This window comes from Pezoporus occidentalis, unplaced genomic scaffold, assembly GCF_034315485.1.
Source record: "Pezoporus occidentalis ecotype Australia unplaced genomic scaffold, CSIRO_AGI_Poc_V1 ctg4, whole genome shotgun sequence".
Lineage (NCBI taxonomy): Eukaryota > Metazoa > Chordata > Aves > Psittaciformes > Psittacidae > Pezoporus > Pezoporus occidentalis.
This window is the reverse complement of record NW_026915724.1, coordinates 25,516,541-25,527,561: the sequence shown is the minus strand read 5'-3', so window position 1 is coordinate 25,527,561 and position 11,021 is coordinate 25,516,541. Positions and strand designations below refer to the sequence as shown.

Here is an 11,021-nt window from a genome sequence, read left to right as displayed (position 1 = left end):
GCCTGGTGGAGTCCCACCTACCAGAAGTTTATCCTTAAGCACACACACAATTCTCCTAATGACAATGGTGTGGGTGACTCTTTCCTTGTACTGGTAGTCTTTATAGATGTGTTCAGTCATCTTTACAAGACTGTTTTAAAAGAGTTGAAAGAAATTGCAATGAGAAGATTTGGGTCTCCTTCTGCAACAGTCATGACTGAAGTGTTTGTGGCTGCTTGCAGCTCTTTGTATAGCATAAAGTGAAATAATGATTTCCAAAATCATAAGAATCTTTGTCCACAGAGCCACAGCAGTGGCTGCATTCACCCAAGGGAAGTTAAGCACAGGAATGTTAAACCAGACCCAGAAATACTGAGTTGGGCCCAGATATATACACCTGCAGCAAACCACAGATCAGGAAACAAGTTGCTCAGTTTTAAAAATACTGATAGAATAGGGTTGAAAAAAGCAAGAAACTGGCTATCACATCTCGTATGCTCACATCCATTAGGAAATAGGTATTGCACAGCCAGGTTTATACAACAAAGTTCAAACAGTAAGGAGTAGCACCAATTGTCACTGGCTTTTACTCAGAAAAAGGTTAACTTTATGCTGGTTTACTCATGTCTTTTTGGGATTAATATAACTCCACTAACAGAATAAGAACCACCAAAGATACCGTGGTGTGAGGTTGTAAAACAGAATATGTCACCTATCCCCTACACTTTGTCCTTTGGTTTGTAGGCAAGAAACCTCATTGTTCACTTTGTTCCCTTTCTTCTCATTTAAAACAAATGTCTTGCCTTTCTCTTCAGTTCCCATAGGTTTTTAATGGAAAATATAAGATTTGAAGAAATACATATTGCACTTTGATACTCTAGTACCTAGTATGGACGAACTTCTGGCTACTGCTTTTCATTCTTTGAAGACTAGGCTTTTTTCTTCATCTGAAATGGCACCTGGGTTTTTTCTACAGTGCCACAGATATTCTAGTAAAATACTGGAGTCAGATAATATGTATTAATATGCTACCTGGAAATATGATCACCAAACCCTCATAAAACCATAGGAATGACAGGATTTCTAGTCAGTCAGGTCTACACTGATTAAAATCCTGACTTAAAAGCACTGATCAGCTCTCAAATTAATTTCTCTAAAGCTATTTTTGTCCATGTATAACTGACAGATAATTACTCTGAAAATTCATTGTAACAGTTTGAGGCCTTCCCTAATGGCACAATAGCATATTTACAAAATGAAGAAAATAATGTACCAATTAGAATGAAGTGAAATTTATATCACATTGTCGTGGTTTAAACAAAGTCAGCTATAAATCACGCAGTCGCTCTCTCACTCCACCCCCCCCCCCCCTTTTTGCCCTCCCCCTGCTCCTGGAAGGATGGGGAGGAGAATCAAAAGAATGCAACTCCCACAGGTTGAGATAAGAACAGTTTAGTAACTAAGGTATAACACAAACCACTGCTGCTACCACCAATAATAATAATGATAAAGGAAATAACAAGGGAAGAGAATACAACATGTCACCACCCACCAACTGATAACCCGGCCCCGCCAGCACCGACTGATATCTCCTCCAACCCCACAGTCCTAGCCCTTCCAGGTAACTCTCCGTTACATCCTGGGCATGACGTGCTGTGGTATGGAATACCTCTTTGGTCAGTTTGGGTCAGGTGTCCTGTCTCTGCTTCCTCCTGGCTTCCCCTCCTCCCTGGCAGAGCATGAGGCTCAGAAAGTCCTTGGCCAGACCAAACATTTGAGCAGTAACTAAAAACATTGGTGTTATCAGCGTTGTTCCCAGGCCAAAAGTAAAAAACGCAGTGCTGCACCAGTTACCAAGAAGGAGAAAAAATGACTGCTGAACCCAGGACACACATTCATAACATCCAAGTAATTGCTCTTCATGCGAGTGAAGTGCTGGGTGATGAGTACAGACGTGCAGCTGTACTGTGCTAATATGTACTACTGGTCAGTATAATTTGATCAAATGTCACAACAAGACGTGTTAAGAAGATACTTCTCAAGGTTAAGTAAGACCCTTATAATAGCTATTTGTGCAACAGACTAGCAAAACCATTGTTAATATAGCTCTAATTAATTGACTGAAGTTATTACATTGTAGATGTTAATTCTGATAGTCACAGTATAATTAAATTCAGCATAGTTATTAGATATAGCAGTCCAAATTTATTAAAAATAAAGTGTGTGAAAGACAACAAAGTAAAAACAAAATCCTAAATTAAAATAGATTCAATAGAAATAATGACTAAAACTAAAGCAATATTAAACACCAAACTAATTGTAAATAAATCAGGCAGATAAACGTAAGCTGAGAGGCACATAAAAGGTGAGCTGAGCTACAGCAGGACTGACATCAAATTTACCCATTCACAAATTACAATCACTCAATCACTCAATCACTCAATATGTATGTGTATGTATGTATGCATGACAACTGTGATATTCAGTAAAAAATGAAGTTTGAATAGCAAAATAAATTCTCGAAACTTTGTCTTTTCTTCCTACTGTTTCTTTTAATCAACTCAGTTAAACATTGCCATCATAGTAGTGACTTCTTCTGTACCGGTCTGTGATGCCAGTTATCAATGGAACCAGAGATCAAATCCAGCAGAGTTGGAACTAAATATGCCATACATATTCCTTAGAGGTTTAGTATGCCTTTTTTGTGGTGTCTCCAAATAAAATACTCAAAAAACATTAAGAATGGAAAACTTACACACAAAAAAATATTCTGGCAGTTATTGCAAAAGACCAAATATAAGTAAAAAAATCACTGAAAATAGTAACAAAGGGTTTCTAACACACCAAGTCTGAAAAAAAATATGCTCTTCCTCTATGCAAAATTCAGCAATGGTAAAAAGCAACAAGAACAGGATTGTGTCCACTACTTCACGTACTCTGGAAGACTTTATCATTCTTCTACACAGATTATTAAAAAAAAAAGTCAAAACCCATTATGTATTTATTAAACTAGTTGATACGTACATGAATAATTCTTTGGCACTTCTAGAAGTGTTAAAGCCTAGATGTCTACCATATTGTGTGAAACCTAAATTTGTCAATGAAAATCAGTCCAGGTACAGTCTTTTCTGAAAAGAGAAAAAAGAGCAACAGCAGTATAATACAGTAGGTTTATTAGTAATCTGCCATATAAAATAAACATTGTACAAACAGATATATTGTTGAAATTGTGAAGGTTTCTACCCATCTAAGCTTTGTCTAATGCAGTAATTTGTAGACATTAGTTACAAATAGCCTTTCTTCTTTATTCTATCAAATGAAAATTAGTGACATACAAGGAAGACAAATTTAACTATAGTCTTAATAACACCAATGCACAAAACAGAGCTTGTAACTGAAACAGCATCAAGTTAGGCTTCTTGAGATAAGAAATAGGTTTCAGAAGCTCCGTATTAATTAGATTGGCTTACATGAATTTTCTCACTTTGTTGTTGCTTGCTTTATGATATTAAAACAAGAAATGACAACACCAAGTTCCTCAAAAGGAATGTCTTTCAGTCTGACATTTTTGACTCTCATCAATACTTCCAAGGACAGAGAGATTTGTTTTTCGCTAGAGTGACTGTTTCAAATCCCTGCTGCAAAGTTGGATCAAACACATATGCTAGATGGTCTTAATGGTGTCTAGTTAAGGAGTATCTACCACATCCCTTGTCACCATGCTCCAGGGTTTTGTTGCCTTGTAATTAAAGGCTTTACTTAGATCATGGGGGTTTTGTTACAAAACTAAGCTGTTGTTTTTCCTTATTCTTCAGGTAACAGAACTGGAACAGAATTTATCTTCACCTTCACTGTAATCTGTTGTTTATAATTTTTAATAAGAAGGGTGTTTTGTCTGCCCTTAGTCTTCTCCCTCCCCTCTCCTCCAGGAAATATATAACTTCATTATATCCCAAAGATTCTATTTTTTAAGCCTCTTATTCTTTCTATCGTTATTCTTGCAGTGTTAAGGAGTAACAGGTATTATTTTGTGATGCAATGACACAGTCATAATTTAAATAAATTATTATCATCAAAACAGAGGTAATTCAGAACAAAGTCAGACTACCAGCCTGCCTAAAACTAATATCCAGTTTCAAATGGCAACAGGTTTCCATTTAATGATGGTTCTAGAGCAAACCAGAGGGTAAATCTGCACCTAGTCTATAGGAAACTTGTGATTTACATTGGGTATAAAATGAAGACACTGTTTTAAAAGATGTGGCCTGCTTATTATAAGTACAATTGATATTCTTATTACTCTGTTCTATGTATCAGTCTTTATTAATGCAATCCAATGCAAGTGAGAGAGATTGGAGATGTACTTCCTGAATAATAGGACAGGAGCAGAACAGTGGTCCCCATTTCTCTTGTTACCCTAGCAAATTATTACTGGTAGTTCATTTGCTCATCTTTGAAAATGCATTTGTCTTTTTTTTTTTCAATGAGAAATTATTCTATGAAAAATTTATCTGTTTGTGCATACGTGTTACTATAGCACCTAAAAGCTCTGTGCTTTTATTAATCCTCCTTCTGCTGTGTATTATAATGCAGAGTACAAGGTCATTTCATTTACAAAGATCTTAGAAATCGCGGGTAAAACAAGAGACAACTGATGAATGTTTAAAACAAGAGATAGCTAATGGACAGGAAATGACAAGTGTACAAGGGAATAACAAGACAATACTAGTCACTGTGATAGGCAGCAGTCTCATCACAGAGTCGCTTTAAACACTGTGAACACTTTGTTTCCCTTTAGGTAACACTTAAATTTAGATATTTTAAGGCAAGACTAAATACAGAGGAGGGAATAAGAAATTAGTTTCTGGATGTTTTGTGAGAGTTAATTCTGATAATGAGTTGCAGTTTGTGGAACAGAAATAAGGTGATTGTTTCACAAGAAAGCAATTGGTTCCATAAAGAATGGTAACATGTGCTGGCTAGAAGCAGGAGGTAGTGTCTTAACACCAAATAAGTAGGAAGATATTGAAAGCAAATATGCTTTAAAAAGTCCTGAAAATAAAGGCAAGTTGAATATGTCTGATAAAGAAGAGAAAACCAGAAACACATAACTGTCAATTCCAGTGCATAGCTTTATGTTTCTTTACAATAACCTGTATTTCAAGTTTCAGTCTTTTTATACACATAACAGTGTGCAACATGTAAAAATCTAAGCATGTTTATTCCCCCCTCCCCTCAATTTGTCTGAGATGCAAGTCTCGAATCCATGCAACATAGGCTATTAACATAAATTAGTAAAGAGAAAGCACTGAAACAGACTGAAATATTAATTATGCTCAGCTGGTCTTTGCTGAGTGCATTGCTAAAAGGTGTCCAGTGGTAGACCAGCGTAGCCGTATTTGTACGCTCACTGTGTTGATAGGTATACACAGTGTCTGTGAGATGAGCTTGATAATGAGTGTCTGTTTGGCATTCACTCTGCATGAAATACTGGCTGGCAAGCCTGGAAGTTTATTGATCAAAGTGGGCAGTGTGAGAGCAAGTGGGCAAAACACCAGCTAATGGTAGCCAGAAGCATTTGTTATCACCCAGAGTGAATGCCTGTCTCCTCATTTAAGTACTGATTGAAACAAATTTCTTTACAATTCCTCAGAAAGGTGTCTTTGACTATACAGTTTTTGATGTTTGAGTTGTCTGTCCTTTGGTATGTACTGCAAGAAAATGAATGTTGATTTTCAAGATTAGTTTCTATGTAAATTACTGCAGAGTGTTACACGCACCTGTTGTACAGGGAGACTCTCCAAAGCCTTTAGGCCTTTTAAACCTCACTCAAGCTTTATTTGAGAGCCAAGTTGAGCTTAGCTGGCCTTGTCTTGCAGCTTTAGGAAAATTAGCAATTTTCCACAGAAAATCGAAACAAGAGAGTACCCAAGTCATATTCACTCAATTCAAGTCTCATCTTGCACAGATACAGCTTTACAGTTGAAAACTAGAAAATGTTAAGAAATTGGAACATGCACTTTCATACCTACAATTCTATGTGCCTTACAGTTAGAACTCTTTTCTCTTTTTCTTCGTAAATATACATATGCAGATTACGTTTTAACAGAATAATGTTCAACATCATGTAAAATTGACGGAAGGAAAGAAACTGTTGCCTATATGGCCTGTCATTTTAAACAATTTTGAAGTTTCCCTTTGAATAAGGATTGATGTTCATAACATTATTCTAGGTTCAGCTACGGCAGTCAAACCACAACAAACACTATTATTTAAGTAATGATCTTAAAATGCATATATTTATACTTTATCCTGTACATGTAAAAGGTTTATGGATTTTTCAGGCCCAAAGTAAATGCAGCCAAATATTTTTGCAGTATGCTATACAGACAGATTGGCATGTGATAAATTCATAAGCCAGGCTTCTCTAGCATAGGAAAAGGCTAAAGCCTTGAAGAGAATGGCTAATATCATTGCCAGGTAAGGTTTAAGAACTGTGTGTGGTAATGATTTTCATAATTTTCCTTTTTACCTCAGAAGATGGCTGTTCTTACCTGAGAACTGCACTTGATTTAAAATTCAGAATTTCATTTATTATAACAAAAATCTCTTAAAAGTCAATAATAGCGTATAGTTTGTGCAAAGCCTTCATTTTTCTGAAAGAAACTAGCTTCAGAAACCTACAGCTTTCAAGATGCGTTTACCCTTTGCCTGTTTAATTGAAAACAAGGATGTCATAGGTGATGGAAATTTCTGTTGATCAGGAGGAGAAAGTTGCAAATTTTTGCTGCTTCTCATGGTACCCTACAGCCTTTTTGGCATTTTTGAAGGCATTTTCTGAGTTGGGAAAGAAGGAAAGAAGAGGTTAAAAAATTATCTGCACTGCTCTGTTTCAGCTGTCAGTCATAAGGGCCACTAAGGCTAGATGTTCACCCTTCAGGCAGTATTGTTACTGCAGCTCAAAATGAGCCCTGTCTAAGCAGAAACATACAATTATTTCAATCAAATTATTCTTGGGCTACACAATACAATTACCCCTCTTAATTTGGAAGATAAATTAATTGAAGAATGATTTTCCTTTTTTGCATATCCCTGTGTGGGATATTCATAACAGACAGTTGAAGCACTTGACTTTCATGCCAGAGTCTCTAAGAGAATCTCTATTTTAATCAGAAGCAGACTTTGTTTCGGCTCTTTCCTTTTAGGGAGAGGAAGAGGTTTTTCACACTGCAAGTCATCTCTTACATTTGCACAGAGTCAATATGTAAAAGTGGAAAGAGAGAAGTCATGCTTTATCAAGATTTATTTTCTTTTTTTTCCCTCTTCCACAGATGAAGATTGATTGAAAAAAAGAGTTCAGCATGAATTTCTCTGAATATCTATCTCTCACACTGATGCTGGTTCAACTTTGGCCTTGCTCTCCAAGCATGCAGAACTGCTTGGCTCAAAACACATATCAGTCTTTCACAGCAGTTCGAAGAGTGAAACGTGGCTGGGTGTGGGAGCCACTTTTCGCAACTGAGGAACAGACTTCAGTGGTGCCTGTGTATGTTGGACAGGTATGATAAGCAATGATTCAAGGACGGTACAAGGTTAGATTTAACGTGCTGATTAGCAGCTTGCTACCTTGACTTGGAAGACCAAGCGTCTCCAGGAACCTGTCAATATCAAAAAGAAAAGCAAAAATTGAAGCTTTGGGAGCTGTAATTGGTTAGCACATCTCTCCTTTACTGTGACCTAACTTAGGGTCAGAAACCTCCAAGAGCTTGAGGTTGTGGCAGTACCAAGGACCTTCCTTCACCTACGTCTGCTGTCAAGAAAACTCCACATTCACTCTGTTACTAAAGCTGTCTCCATATACAGCAGATGAAGGTATCAAGATAAAAAATTCTTTTCTGTTTTCTGAATGAAAGTTAAGGATTTATCAACATCTGGCAATTTCCTTGTGCTATTTTTAGCAGGGCATCAAAGCAGTCATACTGAGCATAGTGTAATTTACAAACAGTATTTAGCATGATTTTATATTACATTAAAGTAGCAGCTGATTTGCGCCTCATTAATTTTTAATGAAGCAGATTAATACTAAATCCTTTTACCACTGAGAAACTACAGGAAGTGGCGTGGTTCATTAGATAAATGTAAATTTAGCACAAGGAGCAATTATTTTTCACTCTCCTTTAAAAATGTGCTTTAAGATAATTGCCTTAATTGTCTTAAGATAGGCTTTATCTACCACTTTCTTCTCTCTCTGCTGATAATTATTATTATTAAATACTTTTTTTCTATGCTAGAAATAATTGTAATCTTGAGATCTAGTTTCCTTTTCTTTAAGGCAATTTCTAGATGAATGAACCTAAATAAGCTTAACTGCCAATTAACTAGCACTAAGATTAAATTGGGCCCAAAGGGTGAAGTGTTCAAAATTCATTAATTACTCTTTCCCTGCTCCTTGGAAGTAACTACTATAGAAGTGTGATGTCTCACTTACTAAAAGGAAGTGTAGACATACTGATTTTTTTAATAATTATTACTTTTCCATAGCTTGAAAACAGTTTCTTATAAAGAAATTTCATAACTGTCCTATATTTTCACAAAGCTTTAGAAAAAATTCATAATCTCTCCTTTATATTTCTCACAAGTAAATTATAGGGATTTTTTATTGAAGAGTATAGTTAATTTATTTCAGTCTAAGCACTGTCCAATCAGACATATGTATTTGTGCCTTTTTATTGAGATTATGATTTTCTTTTGGTAAATGAAATTATAATTTATAATTAACACACAAATTTTTAATAAATAAGGCCCTGAAGGAGACAACATCAAAGAAAATAAAAAGGTAGACAATCTATTTTTAAGTCACTATTCCCACTTCTCATCTACAACAAAAAGACCATGAATTCTTTTCTGTCCAGGTTAATAAAACAGGTAAGCTGAGGATCTTAACTATGCTTTCTTAACAAATATCATTTGTAAAAGACCTCTCATTTAACATGATCAGGGGCATGAAAATATATTTGGGGTAAATGATGCTACATGAAGCGGTTCAACACAGGTTATGTCTAAAAAGGCAGTGCGATGCACACTTCTCTAAAGGTTTGGTGCACTCTGTGATCACATCTGAACCCCATCTCTGGTTAAAGATCTAGATATACACCACCTTTCCCATGCCCTGGGGTTCATGAAAAGGAAACCAAGATTATGGATCAAAAAAAATCTGTGGTGCCCCCTAGCCAGATACTCAATTTGCGTGGTGTTAAAATGAATTTAGCCAGACCGCTCACAAAGGGCCAGACCTGCCCCATATTTTGCACAAGTATTTAATTTCAAAACATTTCACTTTAAGTTGTTCATATTTTAAATAGTTCTAAATCTTGAGAAATTAAGTTATTGGTATTTAAAAAGCAGTTGCATATTGTTAATATGAACAGAACTGGTTTGTTGTCATGAACAAATGAAGCTGGACCACAGTGATTTCCAGGGCTCAACTTCATCAGAGGAATCATCATCATAAAGTTCATTTTAGCAAGACAACAGAGGATGCAGATATTCCTGGCGGGAAATGGAAAATGCCTATCATTTTATTTCAAAATAAATAATATAGGCTTATACCACAATAGCATTTCATCTCTTTAATATTTCAACAGAAATAGAGCTGCCTTTCATATTTACACTTAGTATTGCTGAGTACAAAAAATATATACAAAACTCACAAAGTACCTTGTCATTTGTAATAATAAAAAATTTAGATAATGCTTAATCACCTTATCTTTTTCAGCAGAAGTTTATGAGACCTAAAGAAAAAACAAAGTAAAGTAGGCACTTACATTCATTCCCTTCAATTCAAAGTGGCTGAAGCAACTTTTTTTTCAGGTTTACCAGAGAATTATATGTTTATTATAGAAAAACTTTAAAACTGAGCCCTGACTGGAAGAAAATGTCACAGTACCCTCTTTTAAATTAGCTCAGTAGTGACAGCACTCATTGTAGAACAAAATAAAAAAAACCCTTACAATGCAAATTCCAAAACTTTGCACCTCCCAAAATGTGGCTAAACTTTTCTGGTTTGTATTTGCAGGTGCAATCAAATTTAGAGAAGCAGGATGGCAAAATAAAATACACTTTGACTGGGGAGGGAGCTGGAAGCATTTTTATCATTGATGAAGATAACGGCAAAATTTACGTGACACAAAAGCTGGATAGAGAAAAGAAACCCTTCTACGCTCTAAGAGCACAAGCAATTAACACGAGCACTCAGCTTCCTGTTGAACCTGATTCAGAATTTATTATCAAGGTTCGAGATGTCAATGATCATGAACCACAGTTCTTGGGTGGACCTTACATGGCTACTGTTCCAGAGATGTCACCTGAAGGTACTGGATGGTGTGAACCAAACTCTTTAATTGCTGACTTTTTTTCGAGATAGCTATATTGATATAAACATTTAATAACGTATTTTATAGACTGCCTTTCAGTAAGAAGAAAGCACACTATTTTATAAGGTTGGAAATTTTAAAAGGCATATGTTTAAACTGAAGGTTGTACACACCTCTGTTTAATATCCTGGCTTTCAAATATTTAGATATCCACATATATTCAAGTCCTTTTAAAAAATCTGCTTGGATACATGCTTGGATTGACAATAGATAGATGTCTTTCTCATCAGTAATTTAGTCTTGAAATGGGTACACATTTAAAACTATAATATTGCAATTTGAAATAGGTAGAGTACTATAGCCAGTTGATCCTCTAGAGGAGACATGGGACTGACCTATTTCATAGAATCATAGAATAGTTAGGGCTGGAAACTACCCTGTGTAGTATAAATGATATTGTACTGTAATTGCAAAAGAATCACAATCACATGACAGGCACTCACAATTTTCTGTTTTCCCCCCACCCAAAGAGAGAGATAGTTCCTTTCTTATAAGTAATGTGTTCAGAACACGAATGGTATGAAGCTGATATGGGGCTGATGTCATGACCATCCTTACACCATATGTGATGCTTACCTATTTAAACTGTCAAGCCTCTTTCCCATCAGT

General features: G+C 35.8%; 1 protein-coding gene across 3 annotated transcripts in view; it reads left to right on the top strand.

Annotated features, from left to right (window-relative positions):
- CDH19 (cadherin 19) overlaps positions 1 to 11,021 on the top strand; it is a 116,380-nt gene that overhangs the window by 72,261 nt on the left and 33,098 nt on the right. For all 3 annotated transcript variants that reach the window (XM_062633069.1, XM_062633068.1, XM_062633070.1), the window contains exons 2-3: positions 7,311 to 7,538; positions 10,055 to 10,349. In XM_062633069.1, the coding sequence (XP_062489053.1) occupies positions 7,341 to 7,538; positions 10,055 to 10,349 (493 nt within the window). In that variant the 5' untranslated portion in view covers positions 7,311 to 7,340. The remainder of the gene's footprint in view (positions 1 to 7,310; positions 7,539 to 10,054; positions 10,350 to 11,021) is intronic.